General features: G+C 43.6%; 1 protein-coding gene across 1 annotated transcript in view; it reads left to right on the plus strand.

Annotated features, from left to right (window-relative positions):
- Positions 1–23978, plus strand: part of ADAMTS17 (ADAM metallopeptidase with thrombospondin type 1 motif 17) — a 918064-nt gene that overhangs the window by 398606 nt on the left and 495480 nt on the right. Inside the window, exon 8 of the mRNA XM_042783577.1 lies at positions 11891–11996. Within this exon, the coding sequence (XP_042639511.1) occupies positions 11891–11996 (106 nt within the window). The remainder of the gene's footprint in view (positions 1–11890; positions 11997–23978) is intronic.

Here is a 23978-nt window from a genome sequence, read left to right on the forward strand (position 1 = left end):
GAATTGACTTAATAGCAATGAGTTTTCTGCTCTAGTTATGATCTAATTAACATAACAAAGAAAACTCTATTTCTAAATGTAATTGTATTTATAGGTATAGGGGCCAAGATTCCAAGACATATTTTTGGGGGGTACAATTCAATCCATAACAGGTGTCATATGGCACACTCAAGATGGTGTTTCTTTGGCCCCTGCTCTTTACAGCTACCCCCCTGAGCAGTGGAGACACAGTGCCCATCTGTTTGTACTTGGGTTACATCCTGGGCCTGAAGAACATCCATGTGCTGCTTTTACCTGCCCCCACGCCCTTTGCCTTCTTCCTGGCTCAGGCTGTTGTCATGGTTTAGCAGTCTTCTCTCTTAGCCTTGCCTGTGGTTGGTCTGATAAATTTAATCCAAGCAGAAATGTTGTGGGACTCAAGGTTCACACTTCAGACAGAATATGACCTGGGAAGACTTGACCAGAAATGTGCTCCTTTTTCCAGGTGGCATTTACATCTCCCCAGCAATCCTTCTACACTTAAATCCTTTATGATCTCCTTTGGGGATATCTGACTCCTAGAAAACTTAGTTGCCCCATTCCTCCATGTGGATAGATATTTTTAGGTGAAATACATCATACTTCCCACCTCATCCTCACCTAAAACATCAGCTTTCTCTAGTGAAGGGAGGGCATCTAACCCACTTGAGAAGCTAAACTTTTATAGTTATGGAAGACAGAAGAATCTTAAAACTTTTTGAGTAAGATTAACAAAATTCATTTAACCATTATTGACCGACATATATATAAAGCAATACAAATGATTGTGCAAGAGAATGTGAATGCACTAAAGCTTTCAGCATTCATTATGGTCCATTGCTATAGAAGTATGGGAATCAATGTCATACCTTCAGCTTACAGGAAGATGATCCTCTCTGTATAAGACCTTGCATGTATATACATACTCAGTGTATACACATTGCCATGTACACATATGTGTACAGTAGAACACATATATATGCACATGTACACATACAGCAGCACACATTTTAAATCCAGAGCTATTGGTACTTCTTGTGTACACACACGTACTCACACATAGATGAGGTTGCAATACAGCAAGGTCCACACATCAAGTCAACATGTCAGGCTGGTCACATTTCCTGAATGATAAATGCTAGAAGACAGGTCTGCTTCCCTCTCTGATGCCCAGGGAGTGCATGATCTCAAAGGCTCACATGACCTACAGCACTCATGAGTGTTGTCTAATGGCACTCCTCATAGATGTGGGGAGTTGTTCAAGGCAGGGCAGGCCCAGCTTCTAGCATGCTCAAGAATATATGCTGAGTGGATGAAGTGAGATCAAAGACATGCTCTATGAAGGAAGCCTTCAGCTGTGACAGGGAACCCAGAGGGTGGAACGGCAGGTAGGTGGCAGGTGTAGGGAGGGAGCAGAGGTTTCTGTACAGAGCTTCACCTGTAATCTCCCTGTGTGTTCTCCCAATACACTGGGTCTATACTCCAATTGCTGGAGAGCTGTTTCTTAAAGACCTTAGGGGGCACTCTTTGGTTGTTGGGGCTAGATGTAGAACAGTCTATTCACATTTCTACCTGCATTTCTGTCTTCTTGCTTGGATGAGGCTTCCAGGGCTGTTGCCCCTGAGTTGTACATTGTTCTTGTGCAACTTAGAATACCATGCCAGGCACCATGCTTCTCATGTTCTCATTCAGGAAGACCTTGAGGAAGTATTTGCCAAGATAAGAGATTCTCAAGGACCTCCCTTGATAAAGGGGCAAGGACGTAGCATCTTCTGACATCCTCTAACTCCATAGGATGAAGACAGAATCACCATTAGCAGCCCAAGGCTTGTTCTTATGAGGCCAGATACGCTACCACCTTCTAGCCTTCTTAGTAACCTTGTCAGCAACCGTTCCTCACATGGCACCCACCACCTCTCTGCTGGGTTCAATAATTTGCTCAGTGGCCACATAAAACCCACAGATTATGGGCTTTAATAGGGAACAACAGGCTACAATTCAAGTTCAGGAACACCCTCAGTCTCTTGAGCCGGCCATCTCACTCAGCAGCCAGCAGTCTCTCTCAGTAGCATGTCTCTCTCTCAACAGTGTGTGCCTCTTGTGTTTCTCTCTCAGCAAGTGTGTCTCTCACAGTAGTGTGTCTCTCAGCAGGCAGTGAGAGATTCCTTCTGCCTCTAGGAGGGCTCATTTTGAGCCTGGCAAAGTGGCAGAACTAACCAGTCCCAACATCAGAATTCTATACACCTGAGAGCGAGCGAACTTCCCAGAAGATTGCTTCCTGCCATGCCAACAGCAATATACCAGGTGGATAATTTTAACAATCAGCTTCTCACGCAAAGGGGAAGTTACAAAAACTATGGCTAGAAAAATCATACCATGCAATTTACTACACCACATACATCCTCCTGTGTCCTGAGGTGAACTGGTGGGATGGGGGACATTTCTGCATCAGTGCCTGCTCCAGGGGTCCCCTGAGCCTCTGTGGGATTCTCCCAGAGTTGGTGCACCAGTCACTTGAAGAATGTTAAGGACCCTAGAAGTCCCTCCATATGATGGCTATCCTTACACAAGTGCCATCCTGCTGAAGGGGGCTCTACATGGCATCTTGTACATTTGGCTCTAGTTGATTATGGTCTGTTCACTATCAACAGTTATTTACTTCTCATCCCTACCCCTCTCCCAGAATGTTTTGGTTTCTACACAATGTAGCAAGTGTTGGGCTAAACCTTTTTGCTTTCAGTTTGTAAATCCCAAGAGGAATTTACTTACTCTCTTTGCTTGCACTTCACTTATCAAAATGTTGCATTGTTGGAGTCCCTGCTTTGGTCCAGGGACACTTGAGTCCTCTGCGGAACTTGCTACTTGATTCACTCACCAAAAACAGTATCTCATCCCAGACTAACAAAAACAAAGGCCACCGACCCGGGCGTTCACAGGAAACCAGAGCCAAGCGCTCCAGCCAGGCTGGTCTTCCTATTCTTGCTATACCCAGAGGACATTTTTGTTCTAAGCTGTGGTTCTCATTAATAGCCCGGCACACATGGTCTTCATGTCTGTGACCCATAACCAAGAACACACTATCACAGAGCAACTGAAATTATATTTGAGCACACAGACTGGCTAACCAAATTAGCCTGGAATGCTACAGGTACCAGGGGGCTTCTAGTTAGCAGAAAACTGTAATGCAGAGGGGGACACTGGAAACTTCCTTTGGGAAACAGGTCAGCACACTTGTTTGCTTGAAGATGAAACACCCACTGCAGCCATCCTCCTATTGTGGATATTGAATGGGTTGGTGAAGATACTAGCAAAGATATATCTGAATTGCAGTGGCAGTGTCTACGATGCTTGTGGTTAAGGGAAGGGGTTAATACCACTCTCTGAGGCTGCTACGCCAACCTGGCAGAGAGATAAAACCAAAACATCAAACCCACTGCCATTGAGTTGATGACAACTTATAGTGACCCCCATTGGGCTTCTGGGGCATTAAATCTCTACAGAAATAGATTCTCTGTCTTCCTTCTATGGAATGGCTGGTGGGTTTGAACTGCCATCCTTCTGGTTAGCAGTCAGATGCCTTAGGTGCTGTACCAGCAGAGCAACTTTAAAGACCTTGGTTAAGTGGTCTTCCTTCCACTGGTGATTGACCCCAAGGCACCCAGAAGGAAAAAGGTAAGGACACTAGGATACCTACCAATGGTGGGATTGTAAAAAGAAGGTTGAGTCTGGGGAAGGTTATCCAACCATGCTCCCTGGCAATGGAAGTGGGGCTAAGCTGGGTAGGAAGCCACATTCAGGGCCAAGTCTGGAATGCAGAGCTTCCAGTCTCAGCAGTGGGACCATGTTCCTCTGGACCTCTCTCCTGCTAGCATCCCAGAACTTTACCAGTAGCTTTTCTTCCTGATTTGTTAGCAGCTATGCCTGTCCTTCAGGAGCAGTGGTGGTTCAGTGGTAGAGTTATCACCTTCCATGCAGGAGACCTGGGTATCATTCCCATGTGCATCCACCACACATCAGTAAGTGGAGACGTGCATGTTGCTATGATGCTGATCAGGTTTTAGTGGAGCTTTTAGACGAACATGGGCTATAAAGAAAGACCTGGTGATCTGCTTTCAAAAACCAGCCAATGAAAACCCTATAGATCACAATGGTCCAATTCCACAACTGGTCATAGGGATGGTGCATGTGGTAGTTTGGATTATGTGTCAACTTGACTAGGCCTGGTTTTGAGTGGCTGGGCAGCTGGATGTAGTTATTTTATATGGTGAGATTGGTCATAAACTCCATGATGGAATCTGTAGAGCAGCTGAGTAGCTGCTTTAGGTGTGTGGTCTGCTTCCAGTATATAAGAAGTGTTTTGTCATGCTTGGACCCTGCATGTAGCCGAGTCTTCATTCAGTAGCCTGCCATGCCCTGCCAATCTTAGAAATTTTTCTGGGCTTGAATCATTGTCTTGCCATGTGGTTTGGTAATCTTGGGACTGTGCCTTTTTACTTGTTGACTTTGGGTTTGTCAGCCTCAGCCTCCTGAGTGAAGAAAGCCTCCAGCTCCAGTGGGCCAAGAGCAGGAGGCAGAGCTGAAGCCCAAGGTCGAGGGGCTTTCACCCAGTCCATAGAGCCTGGCACTCTGAACTCAAAACTATGAGAGAGTAGACTCATGTTTGTTAAAGCCATCCCATTTGTGCTATTTCCTCTTAGCGCAGCACAAAGTAACCAAAACAGTGCAGGACCAGCTAACATTTTGTTCCTTTGTGAATGGTATTCCCATGAGTCAGGGGCCTACTCTGTGGCAGCTAACAACCAAAATTTCTATCCTTCAGCATTCATGAGGCTCTGATCACTTGCTGTGGGGTCCTTTAGGGGTCAGTGAGTCATGGTGTGGATGGTGGCTCTGTCAGCCACTGACCTTGGAGAGAACACAGAAGCAAAATTGTATAGGAGAATGGGTCTGAGTTACCCAAATAACTTAGACTGTACAGGGTTGGGAAATATAAGCAGCACTCAAATGAGAACTGAGTTTGTTATAACTTATACTTTATTTTACCTGATAATAGGACATGAGTTTTTAGAACAGATATTTTTCCTTTGCCATATCCCAAACATTTGCTTGTAAATGCTGTTCACAAGTTCAAACTATACCTCCAACTACTTTGTGAAGTTTAAAAGAGCACAAGGGCTAGTTGAGGAGCTGAACATGTGACACAATCTCAACTGTGACTGCAGAGTGATGAGACATGACTTGCTAGTTCATAATTAATAGTGCCATGTCCCAGTGATAGTTGCAATGGCATTGGTACCTGGCACAGTTGGTGGGAGAAACTTGCCCATCTCTCTCTAAGGCAGAACCAGTGAAGGTCTTATAGGTTGCCAGCAAGGCCAACAGCTGCAAAGTGTTTACATGAAACAATTTTTGGATAAACAGTTATGTGTTGTTTACTCCTTAAATCTGGAGAGAGTTATATGGTCAACTCTGATTTTAAGAATTACATGCTTACACCATGCAGTTGTCTACAGAAAAATAAAATAATTAAAGCTTCTTACCAATTTTCCTCTACAAAAGTGTGCTCCTACCAAAAAAAGAAAGGAAAAGACAAGTGTCCATGTTGAATAGTCATGGCTGGAAAGACAGGCCAGGTGGCTCTGGTGGATATGGTCTTCCTCTCTGGAGGCCTTAAATATATTCTTCCAGGTGTCAGGAAAACCATTTCTGCTGTCAGCATTTCAGATATTTTAGTTCTTTGTTTTGTTTTGTTTTGTCCTTTTTTATGGATTGAATTGTGCTTCCCAAAAAGAAATGTTGAAATCCTAACTCCTGGGAATGTAACTCTTTAGGGTCTTTGAATATGTTATCAGGATGAGTTAGTAGGGTAGGACCTAATCCTATCTGAGTGGCATCCTTACAAAAAGGAAAAGAGACAGAGAAAAATTGGCCATGTAACAATACATCTACAAGCCAAGGAATGTGTGAGGCTACCAGACTGGAGGAGAGGAGGAATGATCTTCCATTAATGCCTTAGCAGGGCCTTCTGACACCCTGAATTTAGATTCCTAGTCTCCTTAGACATGAGGATGGTGGGAGTTTGTTTCACTTACTTTGGATATATCAGAAGGAAAGAGCAATCTCCAGAAAACAACATCATGTTTGGTAAAGTAGATGATCAGCAAAAATGAGAGGAACCCCAATGATATGGATTGACCTACTGACTGCAACAATGGGCCCAAACATACCAATGTTGTGAAGATGGCACAGGACCACGTGACATTTTCTTCTGTTACATATAAGGTTGCCATGAGTTAGAGCCAACTTGACAGCGCTAACGACAATAACAAGTCTTCAGAACTGTGAGACAATACATTTCTGTTATTATAAGCCAGCTACATTGTGGGACTTTGTTACAGCAGCCCTAAGAAACTAAGACACTTCCCTATTCTGTGCCAGGAATGTGGCAGAGGCAGGGTGATACCATTAGGGTGCAACATATGTTCAATCACACATTCATATGTGCTTCTAGGGAGAGTGACATCTCCCAATATCATCCACTGACTAGAAGTCAAAACCTGGAGGGTGCTTTCTTATAGGTCTCCCACCTTTGCCTCTGCTGTTTGTCACCTTGAAGAAAAGATATAGGATAAATAACTTCAATTTGAAAATCCAATACATATAAATTGTTATCAACAAAAATGGAAAGAAGAAAATTGAAAAGATCCATAATTCTTTCACCAGGTCCTAGAGAGAGGTAACCATTCTTAATAATGTTGTGTATTTCTCTCTATCTTTTTATCATTAGGTTTAAACACATTTGGACTTGAACATGTGAAACTTTCACTCTGCCCTGCCTCACATCTCCAAATAAACACACATTAAGGTTTATGAAAATCTAAATCCTTTAAGATTATTCACTGTTGTTTGTAATAAAAACTTTGGTAAGGAAGGCCTAGAATTTGCTTGGACGAACGTGGGTGTTTGGACACAGAATGCCCTCTATTTGTATCTTTGTTGGGCACTAATTAGCCATGTGATTGCTCACTGAGCCTCCGTTTTCTTGTCTGTAAAATGGGACTGATATTGTTGTTCTTGTTAGTTTTTGTTAAGTTAGCCTCCAACTCACAGTGACCCCACGCACAACTGAACAAAGCAGTGCCTGGTCCTGCTCCATCTTCACAATTGTTGGTATGCTTGCATCCATTATTTTGTGTACCTTTCCGTCTGGAGGGCACTATATGGGACAATATTCTATTCCATAGGGTTTTCATTGGCTAATTCTCAGAAGTAGATCATTAGGCCTTTGTTCTTAGTCTGTCTTATCTGGAAGTGTCCCTGAAACCTGTCTACCATGAGTGACTTTGCTGATATTTAAAATACTGGTGGCATAGCTTTTAGCATCACAGCAACATGCAAGACACCATAGTGCAACAAACTGGCAGTATTACTTGCCAAATAAAAAGGCCAGCCTTCAAAGCAGTGGCAAAGGGCCCCAATCAATGCCAGTGGCCTTCCTCTTCTTATTTGTTCCAAAGAGCTCTGCAAACGTGTGAAATTTATATAATATATATATAAATTTTACTCTGACTTATTTTGTGGAGAATTTTAAATCATGAGAGGGTAAAAACCAATGAAAGTACCACTCTCAAGGGTGAAAATTCCTTTGCTCTCTCTGTAAAGGGATTCCCGTTTCCGTAAGAAGGTCCCTCTGGTTTCGCAGCCTCCGAACATATGTTTAAAACTTCACTTGTTAATTTAAAAAAAATCTATTAAGAGAAAAATGGTTTTTCCTCCTTTCTTGACAAGAACTGGTATGGGATTTGGTGAATTTTTCCAAGTTGATGCCTTCTGCAGTCTGAGGTGGTGGGGTGTCTCCCAGGCTTTAGGCACCCTCCTCTGCAGACCACGGGCAGCAGGGAATAGTGGGCAGCTTTGTTTCCCTGGAAGCTGGATGGTTTAATTACTATTTATTCCCCACAGCTTTATTTTTACAACAACCTGGGATTCTCTCCAGACTTTGTTTTGTGCATTCTAAGCATTTCCACACTGTCGCTCATAAACGTACACAGCTCCTGTGCTCAGCTATGGGGGCCATTTTCTTTTATGTGTTTTCCCTTGCTTGGTTTTATGACCGGGCTGTTCAGGATTAGAATAAATCATTAAAAGCAGCTAGACTTTAGTCTGCCTTTGTGAGAGAGCATTTCTTGTAAATAAACTGACCCTTTGTTTTCTAGTAAAAATAAAAAAGTCCTCTACACCTTGGAAAAATTAAAATGCAATTACTACAGGCTCTTTGCTCCACTGTTCTCTAGCATTGGATGTTACCTAATTAGAGGGGCTGCCTGGCTCTGTACTGAGAGTGCTGAGGCTGGTGGAAGTGTTCATGAAACTTTGAGGTCTGCTGGTTCAGCAGCTGAGCTCAAGGCGCACTTGGGACAGCAAGCTTAGCACATCTGACCATAGTGCATCTCCTTTCCCCTCACCAGGCACTTCTTCGAGATCTGCACAACTGACTGTTTTTAATTCATTCATTGACTTCAAGAGGCTACAGTGTAGGTGGGAGGGCACTGCTGGGTGTGTGTATGTGCATTTATGCATTGTGTGAGAGTATATTGTGTGTGTGCATGTGTGTGAATGCATCTGTGCAAGTATGTGAGAGAGACTGTGTGTGTGCATATGTGAATGTGAGAGTGTATGTGTGAGTGTTTGAAAGTGTGCATGTGAAGTGTTGAGAGGGTTTGAAAATGAATATGAGGGTGTACATGAGAGTATGTGTGTGTGAGATAAATGTATGAGTATGTGTGTATGTGTGTGTGTGTGTACTGGATGTGCATACCCTCAGGCCTCTGTAGGACCATTCTACCTAGTCATTGGTGGACTTTTAACAGCAGCCCACAAAGCATTTTTAAACAAAACCAGATTAATGACCTTGAAAGCAGTGAAAAGCCAGATCACATCCTTTTTTGTTGTTGTTTTCCTCCATCCAGTAGTCTGCAGTTGCTGGATTTTGATGTCCACGTGCAAAAAAAAGCATCTTGAGACCAAAAAGATTTAATTTTTTTCTTAAAAAGAAAAAAGTTGTTCAGCCTTGGCTAAGCATGTTGCATGTTTCCAAATAAAAACAGACACATGCTGTCATGCTGGCTCAGGGTGCTGAGTTGAGCCTAGTTCTTGGTGCCCAGCCCCAGAGCAGGTCTCCCCAAGGACTTGAGTGGCTTGAGCAGCAAGCCTGTGTGACCTCTGTCCTGTGCTCAATGGAGGGGACAGAGAGGAAGGCATGTCCTGTAGTTGACCAATTTCCATAGCAGTTTGAATTGATGTAAACAAAGAAGACATTGTTTTAGTTCTTCAGGACTGAAAAGGTGGTTTGATTTTTAGTTAAATGATTCCTCTGTCCCTCTTCTCTGCTCTCTGCTAATTCTTCCCCTCTCTGAACCCAGTCCCTGCAAGACCTTGTGCAAATTTGTGAAAGAGCCACCCAAAGGGAGCAGCATCGCTCATCAGGGAACAGTGTACTTCAGTGGCACAAAAGGTACCCCTTTCCCATGTGGCCACACCCCATGCCAGCAGGACCCCCTCTGCCTCCTGCCCACTACAAGTGTGTCTTCAGAGCCTCTCATGGCAACAGATCATTCATAGGGGTCTGTAGAGGTTGCTCTCAGAGATCAGACTCTCTGCAATGCAAGGGGGGGAAAAGAGTCCCAGTTCTCACCCAAGTGCAAATTCTGGGTCGGCTGAACATGTGACCACCTGGCAGCCCTCTCAGCACTCACTGGGACTGCCCAGAGACCAGGTCTAGCTAAACCCTGGGAGGGGGAGTCTAGATAAACACTAGAGGTGCCTGGGCTCACAGGTAGCTGTTTTCTAGGGCTGCAATGATAAAATGCCACAAAGTGGGGGGCTTCAAAGAGCATAAATGTATTCTCACAGCCTTGGAGGCTAGAAGTCTGAATTCAGAGTGTCAGCAGAGCCATGTTCTCTTTGCCAGCTCTAAGGGACTACTTTTCCTACTCTCTCCCAGCTTCCATAGCCCCGGGTGTCCCTGGGCTTTTAGCTGCATCTGCCTCCATCTTCACATGGGTGTTTTCTGCCTCATTTTGCGTCTGTTCTGTTTTATACGATACCCTTTGGATGAGTTCACAACTTGCCCTGTTCCATCTTTAAAGACCCTATTTCTGCAAAAGATGTTCACAAGTGTCAGGGGTGAGGATAATTCAATCTGTAATGTGCAGATATAGGTACAAGGACAATGGAAGCTAAAAGGACATGTGGATAGATGCGTTGGGTAATGTGGAACCTGTGAGGCTTAAGCCTTGAGCAGTGCAGCTGGAGTGTAGCTCCCCTCCCAACCTTGCCACAGCTGACACCTCCCCATGCCTCAGACACTCCTGGCACTTCAGATTTCATTTTGTTCACATACATTCCTCTCCCCGGAACTGCGTTTCTGGCCTGGATGACCACATCTGTCCTTCAGAGTCTGGCCCTCCACTCACCCACCTGACAGCCTCCCTTATCTGTGCTCAGTGCTTGTTCACACCACACCCTTGCCACTGTGTCCCTCTTGCTAGGGGCTGGCCCGACTTTTCCATCTCAGGAGACAAGCACATTGGTCTGTGGGGCTCATCCTTGTTCATTCTCTTTATCCTCTTGGGCCCTGGTCTCGCTTTCTCAAGGGTGCCTAGAACATGTTTCTGAACCTTCTGTGTAATCTTGCATGGCCCGCTTTGTGAGCGCATCCAAATCTAGGGGTAGGGTCAGGCAAGTGAGATATCCCATGTGCAAAATTTAAGGAGGTGCTCATTGTAAATGTCATGCGAGGCCAGGCTTACACCTCCTTACATTTTGCACATGGTGCTTTGCTTGCTTCACCCTAGTCTGATTCTGGGTCCTGAAGATGGACAGATCTGGTTTAGGATCCCAGCATTTTTGGGCCCAGCTAGATGACCTCAGGAAAGTAACTTTTCCTCTCTGAACTTTCTGTTACCTCCATCATGAGTAGAGAGATAGCTGCTGTAGAGTTAGCTCTGACTCATGGTGACCTCATGTACAACAGAGCAAAATATTACTTGGTCCTGTGTCATCCTCGTGATCATTCATATGCTTGAGTTGTTACAGCCACCGCAAACTTTGAGTGCCTTCCAATCTAGGGTGCTCATCTTCCAGCAGTATATCTATTGTGATCCATGTGGATTTTCATTGGCTAATTTTCAGAAGTAGATCACCAGGCCTTTATTCCTAGTCTATCTTAATCTAGAAACCCTCCTGAAACCTGCCAACTATGGGTGGCCGTGCTAGTATTGAAATAGCAACATAGCTTCCAGCATCATAGCAACATGCAGGCCACAACAGTATGACAGACAGATGGTGGTGGCCATCATAAGTAATGAGGTTTAAATTATTTAATATGTGTCACCTATTCAAAACAGTGTGTGACACTTATTAAATGCTTGTAGATTTTTATGGTGGTGATGGTTATTATTAGATGACTATGAAACCTAAAGGAGCTCTGGTGGTGGTGCAATTCAGCTGCTAACTGAAAAAGACAGGTTGGCTGTTTGAACCTACCAGCTGTTTCTCAGGAGAAAGATGAAGCAGTCTGCTTCTATAAAGATTTACAGCCTTAAAAGCCTCATGGTACAGTTCTGCTCTGCCCTATATGGTTGCTATGAATCAGAATTGACTTCATGGCAGTGGAGTTTTTGTTTTTATTTTTGTTTTTTTAGATGAAGTCCCATACAAACAATCCCATATGAGTGGTAAGATTACCCTGTGATCAGCTTTGTCCCAGTGTACCCTTTCTTGATGGGCATGATGTTGACCTTACAGAGTTGCTGGTGAGGGCAGGGCCTTTTATGTTCTAAAGAAGATATGTTTTGTGTCTCCTCTGCAGGAATTGCTTACTTAGGAGGTGTGTGCAGTGCTAAGAGGAAATGTGTGCTTGCTGAAGACAATGGTCTCAATTTGGCCTTTACCATCGCTCATGAGCTGGGCCACAAGTAAGTATCCTCCTCTGTGCTATTTTGACTCTTTAAACTTCTGTCTGAATAGCTGTTTTTTGACTCGAATCTTTTAAGTTCTGAAATGATACCTTTGCTCCTTTCACAATAAGGACTGAGGCCAGTAAGCTAAGAGCCAAGAGATCATAGCACAAACAGGCTCTGAGGGAAAAAATGTTAATTTGATGTTCTCATCTGTTCTTAAAGCCAACCCAGTATAAGGAAGAGGCTGTTCTCAAAGTGACTTATTTTGTTATGCTTCTGTCCCTTGATCAGCATGATCTTTGATTCATTCTATGTGCATCATTCAAATAATGAATTTATCTTAATACTATTCACTACTTCCTTTTCAGCTAGTTTCCAACAAAGTCCAACTTTATGAATGCAGAATTCCAAGGTATTAGTTTAAAAAATTAATAAAAACTGCCTTTGTGCATTCTGCCTTTGTATGTAGGAGCTCTGGTGGCATAGTGCCTAAGACATTTGACTGCTAACCAGAAGGCTGGTGGTTCAAACCAACCAGCCACTCCTCAGAAGGAAGACTGAGCAATGTACTTCCTCAGAGAATACTGCCTTGGAAACCCAAGGAGGGGTCACTATGAGTCAGATCCGACTTGACAGGAGTGAGTTTTTTTTTTTTTTATTTTCCTCTGTACGTGGAAAATTTCCTCTGAATTCCCTGATGAAATAACCATAGAACCTTAGTGTGCAAAGATGCCTTAGAATCTGAGCCAACCTTCTCAATTTTAGATGAGGAAATAGAGGGTCAGAGAGGCTGGGCACTGAGATTACGTATGGGAAGTCCCAGGTGGCAGAAAGGCAGCTGACTCTGAAAGGTTAACTTTTTCTCCTGGAGTGGGTGTCTGTTTTATGTTTCTCTGAATATATTCTTCAAAGGAAAAATTGTAATGTAATTGTTTGAAAACTACAAAAAAAAAAAAGGATAGAAAAATAGAAAGATTTCAAACTGAGGAGGCCAGGGAATATCAAACAATGGGAAATTTTATATTGGACTGAGTGGAATATAATCACCTGGAAATCCAGTTCTTACAAAAAAATATTGTAAAGATTTTCTAATAACTAAACAGTTAGTAAGATGCCTGGGACCCTAACCCTAGCTTATGCTAGAGTAACGTGAAAGGTATCAAGGTTGAAATACAAAATCAGTTGTTTTCCTCTAGTATCAGCCATTCTGTGATTTTATTTTTGTCTTCCTTTTTCTGGTTCCATTTTCATTTATTCCATTCCCGAGGAAGCGTTCAGCAGTTGGCTTTTTTGTATGTGTCAGATATCATGATATAGGTACAGAGTGGAAATAACATTGTGAGTATTTCCTGGAATTAAAGAGGAAATTGCATGTTATTGACCCAGGGCGTAGAGAAGCAAGATGAGCAGTTGTCTGTAATTACATGGTTATTTCACCTTGACAGTATTTTTCAAATATTGGTGACAATACTATTTTGCCCACACTACTAGAAAATATATTTTTTAAAAATTACATATAATCAAATTTGAATTAATATCTCTGAGTTGTTAAAACCTGTATCCAAGAGTAGTTCCAGGAGACAAAGAAAAAGAAAAAGTGTAAATCAAAATGGCTTTGGCAAACATCATTACATCACTGTTTAATCTTCGCACTATTGTATGATTCACCTGGCCCTCCATTAAAAACATCATAAAAACAAAGCAAAAAGCTAGCTACCATTGAGTCAGCTCCAACTCATGGTGACTCCACATGTGTCAGAGAAGAACTGTGCTACATAGAGTTTTCAGTGGCTGATGTTATGGAGGTAGATCTTCAGGCCTTTCTTCCAGTGGCTCTTTATGCTACTACTCACTGCCATCGGGTTGCTTCCAACTCATAGCAACCCCCGTTGGGTTTCCAAGGCTATAAATCTTTATGGAAGCAGACTGCCCCATCTTTCTAACATGGAACAGCTGATGGGTTCCAACCACTGACCTTTTGGTTACAGCCAAATGCCTATTGGTACACCTTGGCCCTTCATAGCACCTAAGAATTAACTCCCTGGAGGTTGTGAAAATGCAGAGCTGTCAAAATATTTGCTTATGTCCAGGTGGTTGTTGACCTTTGAATGGAAAATTTAAATCAGATTATATGGACTACATTGATATGAGCTACAGTACTCCATGCAGCATTCAGCACTGCATACTCCAAGTAATGTTTGCACACATGCTGCTCAGAAGCCTTTTGGCCTTGGACCTTCAGAACATGAGAGGTCCATTTTTACCCTAATGACCTGTTTGATTGTGCTGGATCAAACACTGACTTCTTAGCACAGGAGGTCTACAAAGAATGGTTAGATTCAGTCATATTTTAGTACCCTTTAGCTACAGTCTGCTTAGAATTTCTTGGAGAGTGCTTTATAGTCTGCTACTGAACTCTAATTGCCTACAAAAACAAATACTTTATTGTTAATCAAAGCCAATAAATCCTGTTAGCATTTTGCCCTCCTTCTAGTTGAGTGATTATGGTCTTACTGGGAAGTCTATTGTCTCTGATTATTCTAAAGTGTTGGGAAGCAGAATGAAGCCATCTGAGGCCCCTCTTGTTCCTCAGGAACTCTAAGCAGGTCATGGCTGTGCCAAGTGTTTGAAAAGGCAAGACCTTTTCAAACCTGCCTTTGTGTAGCCAGTACCCAAGCTACTTCACAAATAGGACACATGAAGACTTCTATATTTTTGGAATGGAATGAAGCAGTTTAACTCCACTGCCCTTAAAGCATGTGTGAGTTACAAAAGGATGGGATGGTAAACTCAGTGGACCTGCACCACTCATTAATACTTTAAGTGGATAAGGCATTTGACTAGTAACCAGAAGTTCAGTGGCTCAAACCCACCATCTTCTCCTCAGGAAGAAGATAAAGCAATCTACTTTCATAAAGTTTTACAGCCTTGGAAACCCAATGAGGTCACTATGAGTCAGAATCAACTCGATGGCAGTGAGTAATGATATATAAGTCAAATCATATCCGTCATTTACTTTGCACCTACTATGTGCAAAATAATGTGTTATGTGTGCAAAATTATGCTAATTAGTACTATGAAGTAGGTATTACTTAGCTTTTACTTAATAGATTAGGAAACTAGTCTTACTTTTTTTTTTATATGATTTCTATTCTATACTTAAAATGATTGGAGATCACTTACATAGTAAACCCATGCACTAAACCAAAAACAAACCTGATGTCATCAAGTTGATTTTCCAACTGATAGAGAGCCTATAGGACAGGGTAGAACTGCCCCAGAGGGTTTTCAAGACTGTAATATTTATGAAAGCAGACTGCCTTATCTTTCTGCAGTGGAGCAGCTGGTGGGTTTGAACCACCAAGCTTTTAGTTTTAGCTAAGCACTTAACCATTGCTACTAGAGTTCCTTATACCCATGCACTAGGACCATTAAAATAAGGGTATAAATTACAAACTATAGGTAATGAAGTAAAAGAGCTTATTATATATCAGAAAACCAGGGTACCATTAGTTTGCTGACAGCCAAGGCAAAAGGAGACGAGACATCATAGTATAGCTGCTGCTAACTGGTATAAGGAAGTAACCATGTCATTCAGAGGGTTCCTGTCCAAAACTCAAGGACAACCGGTCAGAAGCTTTCTGATGGCTCATCTTGAAGCCTCATAGCCCTGGCTTTAGATGGACAATGAGGACTGTGCTATCTATAAAGGGAATTCTGTATAACTGCCTAGAGGGGTGAGTTGGGTCTGACTGCAACCATGCTGACCATAGTGCTGATGTTTCTAATGAAGATCCCTGACTTTTGTTGCCCCTTGCCCATGAAGACCATTCAGGTGAGCAACCACATTTTACCTTTTGGTTCACCTAGTGAGCAGAAGGGAGCTCTGGTAGCATAGTGGCTAAGACACTTGCCTGCTAACCAGACAGCTGGAGGGAGGTTCAAACCCACCAGCCACTCCTCAGAAGGAAGGTTGGGCAATCCTACTTCCGTAGTGATACTGCCTCGGAAACCCAAGGAGGGGTCACTATGAGTCGGGGCCGACTCGACGGCAAAACAACAACAACAACAGTGAGCAGAAAATGCTGATAGAGAAATTTGGGGGAGGGTAATCCTCTCCAGTCTTGTACCATTAGCTTGAAATCAGGGGTGGGGTGGAGTGGGGTGCTATAGCCTCTTGTGGTAATCTTAGAAAGTTATAGCTCATCAGCATGGGCATATTGCTACAATGTATCATTTCTGCTTTAGAGGTATGGTAGTTAAAGTTATATGTCAACTTGGTTGGGTCTGGTTGAGTGGCTGGGCAGCTGGTGGTAGTTATTCCCCATGATGAGACTGGCAATCAACTCCATGATGGGATCTACCACAAGCAGCTGAGTAGCTGCCTTAAGGATGTGGTCTGCTTCCCGTATATAAGAAGCAGCTTTGGGAATGGTCTCCAGCTTATGGCACTCTTGAATCCTGCATGTAGCCGTGTTTGTTGTTCAGCAGCCTTCCATGCTCTGCCGACCTTGGAACTTTCGATGGACTTTAATGGCCTGCCATATTGTTTGGTAACATCAGGACTGTGCCTTTTTTACTTGTCAACCTTGGGTTTGTCATTCTCAGCAGCTAGCAGCTAGCAGCTGTCTGAATGAAGGAAAGCCTCTAGCTCCAGTGGGCCAGGAGCAGGAGACAGAGCTGAACCCCAAGGCTGAGGGGCTTTCACCCAGCCCCTGGAGCCTGGCACTTTGAACTTGGACTTAAAGCCTCCAAATTGTAAGAATAAATTCCTGTTTGCTCAAGCCATCCCATTTGTGGTATATTCCTGTCAGAGTGGTACTAGGTAACTAGGACAAGAGGGTTTAGTTAATAATTGCTGTTTGTGATATCTGAATTGTGGAATAGGTGGCAGTTCCTTGAGAGAAACACCCTAGCTGGGCAAACGCTTTTTCCCTCTAGAAACAAGAACAGTGCCTATACCACCTCATGTTACACCTGGCCCACACACAGTTTGTCATGCACAGTGAGCAGGGACCATGGATGGGTGAGTGTCATTGTCAACAGCAACTATGGAGACCACTTCCACAGTAGTGTGATGGCCAGCCTGGGTTCACATGCAGCTTTAGCCCACCTGAGCTGTAAAGTTAACCTCACCTCTGTGGTGGTTATGTTTCTGTGTCACCTTGGCTGGGCAGCTAGATGTAGTATTGCCCATGATGAGACTGGTAATCAACTCCATGGTGGAATCCACTGTGAGCAGCTGAGTAGCTGCCTTTGGATATGTGTTCTGCTTCCTGTAAATAAGCAGCAGCTTAGGGAATGATCTGTAGCTTGTGGCACACTTGGGCCCTGCATAGCCATGTCAGTGTTCAGCAGCCTGCCATGTTCTGCTGACTCTGGAACTTACAATGAACTTGAATGAATGGCCTGCCATGCAGTTGGTAACATCAGGACTGTGCCATTTTATTTGTTGACCTTGGGCTTGTTAGCCTCAGCAGCCAATAGCTGCCTGAGTGAAGAAAAGCCTCTAGCTTCAGTGGGCCGGGAGCAAGAGGCAGTGCTGAAGCCCAAGGTCAAGGGGCTTTCACCCAGCCCCTAGAGCCTGGCACTTTGAACTTGGACTTAAAGCCTCCAAATTGTAAGAATAAACTCCTGTTTGTTTAAGCCAAAAAAAAAAAAGAAACAAGAACAGGGTGCCTGGTAGTGGACATCAGTGTTTGTGATATTTATTAATATTTGCTTTTAAAGAAAGCTAGAAGCAAGTATTTGTCTTTATAAAACAAATTCATGCTTTGAAGCCCAACCCTGATCAGCCATGTCAAGGATTATCCCCTGACAATGGTTAGATGCTTGGATCCATGCTACTGGCTCATGAGAAATAAAATCAAGAAGAGATGGTCACTGTAGTATAATACTAAAATTACTATATCTATTGGAATTTTGGAATCAATTGTTTGCTATGATTTCAGATTTACAGTGTAAAAGCAAGAAAGAAAATAAATGGCTCTATGGAAGTTAGTTAGATAAAAATCTTTTATTTTGAGCAAAGTAGGATCTAATATGGGGCAGTGGTGTTTTAATGGTAGAATTCTGCATGTGGGAGACTTCAGTTCAATTCTTGACCAATGCACCTCTAAGGCTTGTGTGTTCCTATGATGCTGAACAGGTTTCAGCAGAGCTTCCAGAGTAAGACCAACTAGGAAGAAAGGTTTGGCCATCTACTTCTAAAAATCAGCCAATGAAAATCATATATATCATGATGGCCCAATCCACAACTGAGGCAGGACTGGGCAGCATTTTGTTCTTTTGTGCATGAGGTCGCAATGAGGGCTGACTTGACATTAGCTAATGACAACGTCAGGGCCTAGTGTGACTTGATGAGACCTAGGAGAAGTATGTGATTGAGAAGAGCCCCCACTCTTGGAGTTGGAGGCCATGGGACACAGAACCAGTCTCAAAAGGACATATGGCGTCCAGGGCAACCCAGACCCTGTATACACAGAATGCGTCTTAACCAGGTTTGACGCTAAGCTCCCGGGAAAAGTGTAACAACACAGCTTTCTTTATAGGGCAAAAGAGAAGGAAGGGAAACCACTCAATGAAGACTCAGTCACCCATTTATGGAGAAAACAGAACTTAACTTTATATAGAGAAACAAAAAGGCTTACACTTTATAGAAAATAAATCTCTCCTTTTGAATTTATGAGGTTTTGTGAGATAAACCTGAACCATATCAGGGCTCAGAGAAATGCCTGCTTTGGGAGTCAGCCCAAGCCCATGTGACTTCTCCAACCCAGGTAGATCTCCCCAAGGAACTCTAGACAGGCTGTAAGCCATGCCCTGATCTGCCTCTTAGCTTGTTCCTCCTGGGGTTTTCTGGCATCTACATGCCCTTCCCTAAATCAAAGAAGAATTCTCTTTCTATTCTAGAATTTATATCTCCTCTGATTGACAGGCTCAGCCTTTGGCCTCTGGGCAGTGCTCTCTTCACAAAAGCTTAGGAACCTGGTGTGGATGACATCTAGGGCTGATGTGCACAAGAGGATCACCTGAGGCATTTAAAAAAGTGTTCATGTCCAGGCCTCATCCTAAAACAGTTATTATGTTGCTTCTGATTCATGATGACCCCCGGTGTGTCAGAGTAGAACTGTTCTCCATTGGGTTTTCAGTGGGCAATTTTTCAGAGTAGAACACAAAGCCTTTCTTCCAAGGCACTGCTGGGTGGATTCAAAACTCCTCCCCTTTTCAGCAGTCAAGCAGGTTAACCATTTCCACCACCCAGAGAATCCAGCCTTACCCTAGATGAATTAAATCACCTGCTCTGCCAGAGGCAAGGTATAGGAAGGCTATCAGGGAGACTCCAGGGACAGCCAGCATGGAAACCCACTGCTGACATGATGTCTTAGGGCAGTGTCTCACTGCCCTTTCTGGCATTGTCCACCACCTTGTCTCTTTCTCTTGCCCCAATATTTTTATCCTTTCCCACCACTCTGTGTTGAACCAAGGCAATGTTAAATCATTGTCCTCCCAGTTCTGGATTGTCTCGTTCAGTTTCCCTGAATTTCTCACCCTGTGCCACCTTCACAGTGGTACACAAACCACTCACATACAAGCTGGAACAGCAGGTAAGTGAAGGGCTGGCCACCCTGAGAGTTTCACAAGAGAAGGCTCAGTCCTACCATCCTCTCATCAGATACCACGCAGGAGATATCAGTGAAGCTGCATAGCAAAGTGTCAGGTGACCTGAAAATGGCAAGGGCCAGGCAGGGCCTGTAGACCCTCACTTCCCATAGAGGGTAGAGTGCTGAGCAGAGACAGACACAGGGAAGAGAAAGTCTGTGGTCTAGAGATACAAACAGGTCAATAGAGAGCTATGTTTGGTCATTTATTAGCCACGTCTGTGCCTACAGACAGGTGGAAAATTATAAACTTATTTGATCACAACAATGTGTGGTACATGCATGGGTTCTCAGACCCATGTCCTCATTTTAGAATCCCCAACCTGGCTGCCATCACTTTAGGAAAGGCAGAAGCGTGACAGAAGTTTAAGAGCACAAAGAGTGGTGCCAGTGCCGCCAGCTGCCCTAAAGTAACAAGCCCACCCTGAAGTGGGATCCGCAGCCCCATGTCATTGACCTGTGCAGTTCAGTATGCTGTGACCAAGACCCTTCAAAACTAGATCCAGCTCTTCCAGCCAGAATGTAACACTATGCAAATCTGAGTCAGGATGGTGGAGGTCAGAAGAATGATGCTTTGACATGTGCCTGCTGAATAACTCCAGAGTATGGACAGAGTCAAGTTCTTGAGAAGCATGGCTGTGAGTCAGGATAGACCAGAATCTAAGCATGGGGTGGGGTGGGGAGTGGAAGTAAAGGGCAAAGGCAAGCTGTCTGGGGAAATGCCCTCATAAGTGGAGCTGACAAAGTTCATACTAAAAAGAATCATCTTAGCTCCAGAGGAGGAAGTGAAGCAAGCCATTATCCAGCTATGCAAGGTGTGGGAATGCGTGTCTGGGATGTGTGTCATGAATGAGAAGTGGTACTGTGTGGGGAGATGAAGCAAGAGCCACAGCCAAGCAGGCACACAAGGAGTTTACTGCAGACCACAGACTGCAGTACGTGTCCTTCTCCCAGATGCTTTGCTTGGGGACTCAACTTGGCTTACATGGAAGGTGCAGCTTGGGGAGAGAATTTCTGGAAATGTCACAGTGTTTAGAAATCATAGGGGCTGGGGTGTTTTTGTTATGTTTGGTGTTAGGGCATTTGTGTTCAGATGTGAAACAGAAAGGGGACCCCTTCCCCCAGAAGTGTGCACAAAATAGGGGTGGTGCTGGGCTTAGGTCCCAGATCCAGCCATTTCATGCTGGGTTTACTCAAGCTCCTCCCTGGCTCACTTGTCATGTCCCTCTTAGCCTCCACTCAGCTCCGAGTTCTCTAGCCTGTCTTCCACTCCAGAAGTGAAGGGTAGTAGTGGTGGGAACCATGTTCAAAGGCTCTCAGGTTTCACACGAGGTACTTGGAGGGATTCCCAAGTACGATTTCCTCTGCACAGGCCCCTGGATCAAAGTCAGTTCACGAGCATCCATTGGATGCAGCTGTCTTGTCCAAACACTGCGATTGCACAAAACATTCATCCTAGCTTTTTATTCTTTTTAAAATGTTGCTTTTGAGAATGACAGTCTTTTTCACATTTACTTATGAGCCTATTCCTCATCTTGTATCCAGTAAGCTGGCTGTTGGTCAGTCCTATGCCTAGAACAGCTTCTCTCAGTCCCACTGAGTGCTTCTCAGCATTGCCTTTAATGAATCCTTCAGTAGCGCTTTGCTTTCCCCTTCTCTCCCCCATGAGTGAAGCAGAATTATGGGTAACTTTTGAATAGAAGACTAGAGCAACAAAGAACCTTTTTTAAATTGCTTCTTAGCCATAAGCAAAGACGTCTCATTATCCAGCATTCCTAGGAATTGCAGGGAAATTACAGTTTCTTTTTGAGTCTTATGTATGACATAAAATTTTATGAGAGGAGAGAGCACTTCTGCCAGGCGCTTGGGAACTCTAGAGTCTATCTATCCTTAGGATGACTTTGATCATAGCCTTCCCAAGTCTCAACAGGCCTGGCCTGACTTCTGCATAGAGGGAGAGGAGCACAAGCAGAAATCCATTGAAAGCTCTTCAGCAAGAGGCAGATGCAAGTCTCGTCTGCACTCCGGGCAGTGAGTCTGAGCAGCTGTTAGCCAGACGTGATCTCCATGATGGAAAATTCAGCTGTGTCTGTGGCCATCCTGTGCCCCCAGAGTTCTAATCCTGTCACAAGGAAGGCTGCACACACCGTGCTGGTGTTTGTCTTTACCACAGAAATTCCTTACATTTAATAATGGAGTAGATTGCATTACCTGCATTACATGCATTACTCATGCATGTCATCGAAGATGATATTGGAGGAGAGGAGAGAACTGCATTTGGCTGAAGAGATAAATTCTGAAATCCCCTCAGAACTTCCCTACATGACAGACTCTTCCAGGGATTAGATGAGATCCAATTTTCTCATTAGATTTCCAGTGCTTCTGGCAGTTTCACCAAAGTGGGTTTTCTCATGGTTCTCAGAGGTGGAAAGGATTTCCAAAGTCTTCATGGCCTCATTTTGCAGATGGGAAAGAGAGTTCCTAGAAATCCAGGCACATTGTTTCACTTCCCACTGTTCTAAGTGGACAGTTAGAGACATGTGTCAGGGCCTCAGTGGACAGAACCTGGGCCATGTGGCTTTCCCTGTGGCTCTACTGATCACTGGATTCATTCACCTTCACTCCAAAAGATATTTTCTGCTGTGTTGCTATTGTTGAAGATGGACAGGGTGGCTCATTCTCCCTTTTGCTGACTTTATGCCTGAAATCCTTGTTCATGCATTGACCATGGGTTAAACAGAATTTCACACTGAAAATAAGAGCACACTGGCATTTTCCAGCCCAGTCCTGATACATTTTAGAGATTAGTTTGTTCCTGTCCTCACAGCCCATGAGCTGTACAGAAAGAGTGGTCCTGGGGCCACCTAATTTGTGGCAAGTCAGCCACTTTGGTTATCTTTTGGGTCAGATGTGAAAGGCATTATTTTTCCCTTTCCACACTTGGCATAATATCACCTATGGCCTAGAAGACCAGTGTAAGCCTACCAAAGGTGTGTGGAAACTGCTGGAATTTGAGGGTTCAGAATGAGCCTAAAACTCAGGACCCTGATCATATTTTGCTACAGCATGAATTGAGTCACATGTTGTGAGAAATTGTACTTCCCATTGGGAGTTGAGCCTGGTGATCACCTGACATTAGTCTTCAATGTTCTTGTTCTCTAATCCTTACTGGCCATATATATGATAGCTTCTGAAGTGATCATAAAATTCATTTCTTTGTGATAAATGACCCAGGAAAGAAAGCCATGAGTGCTGATTACCAAAGTGGAGAGAAAATTAGGTGCTCTCAAAAGCAATTATATTTACAAATTTGGATATTTACAATGGGTTGTGAACATAAGGGCACATTGTGCTTTGAAAAGTCAGAGGCTGTTGGACACTGACTTTTATAATGTAAGTATAGGGTTTTATGGAGCCTCACCTGTATCACTGTGAGCATACTCATATACTCATCATGACCTTGACTGCCCCCTTGAATCTTACCCCGTTTTCATATACCCTAATCTTGCCCTGGTAGAAACTGAACATCCAGATAGTGGAGGAGATGATAAGAGACCAACTAGCTGTTTCCCATGTTTTTGTCTCTTGATTCTCATTGAAATAACTTGTTTGCAAATGAGAGTGCCAAACTGCTCTTATAGTTATGAAAGAGCACAGAAGGAAATACAAGGAGTGCTAAAGACTGAAAATAACAAGTGATATCTTACAAATTGGAAAGGAGACAAAATACATGAATTTTAGACTTGTAGAAAGAAAGCAACAATCTTGAGGAACAACATGATGAGTTCCCTGGATTTTCTTATTATCTCACACATATCCCTGTCTGGATGCCCAGGGGCCTGTAACCTGAGACTGCCAGCAGGTATAGACACAACATCCAAGAAAATCCTGCTTTCTCTGGCCAAAGCACCAGGAAGAGAGAAGCCCAATAGAGACCTAGTGAGGAGTTCTGATATCTGTTCCTACAGTGCAACACAGTGGGCCTGCTGATTTGGCTCCAGTAGCAACAGCAAAGGATCAGACCAACCCAACTCCTGCTTCATAGTCAAAACACTGGCAGGTAGCCCCATCTACTCACAAAAGTGGTGGAAGCAACAGCTCTTGTTGTAGGCTTGCACTGGTCTTCTGGACCATAGGAGATTCAAGGGGGCAGTCAAGATCATGATGAGTAAATAAGTATGCCCACAGTGATACAGGTAAGGCTCTATAAAACCCTATACTTATATTACAAAAGGCAGTGTAAGAAATGGGTGACATCACAACAGAACCAGCTGAAATAAAAAGGATAATATCAGGATACTATGAAGAACTGTATTCCAACAAATTTGAAAATCTG

The sequence above is a fragment of the Orycteropus afer genome, unplaced genomic scaffold, assembly GCF_000298275.1.
Source record: "Orycteropus afer afer isolate SDZICR_OR568_19922 unplaced genomic scaffold, OryAfe1.0 scaffold00019, whole genome shotgun sequence".
Lineage (NCBI taxonomy): Eukaryota > Metazoa > Chordata > Mammalia > Tubulidentata > Orycteropodidae > Orycteropus > Orycteropus afer.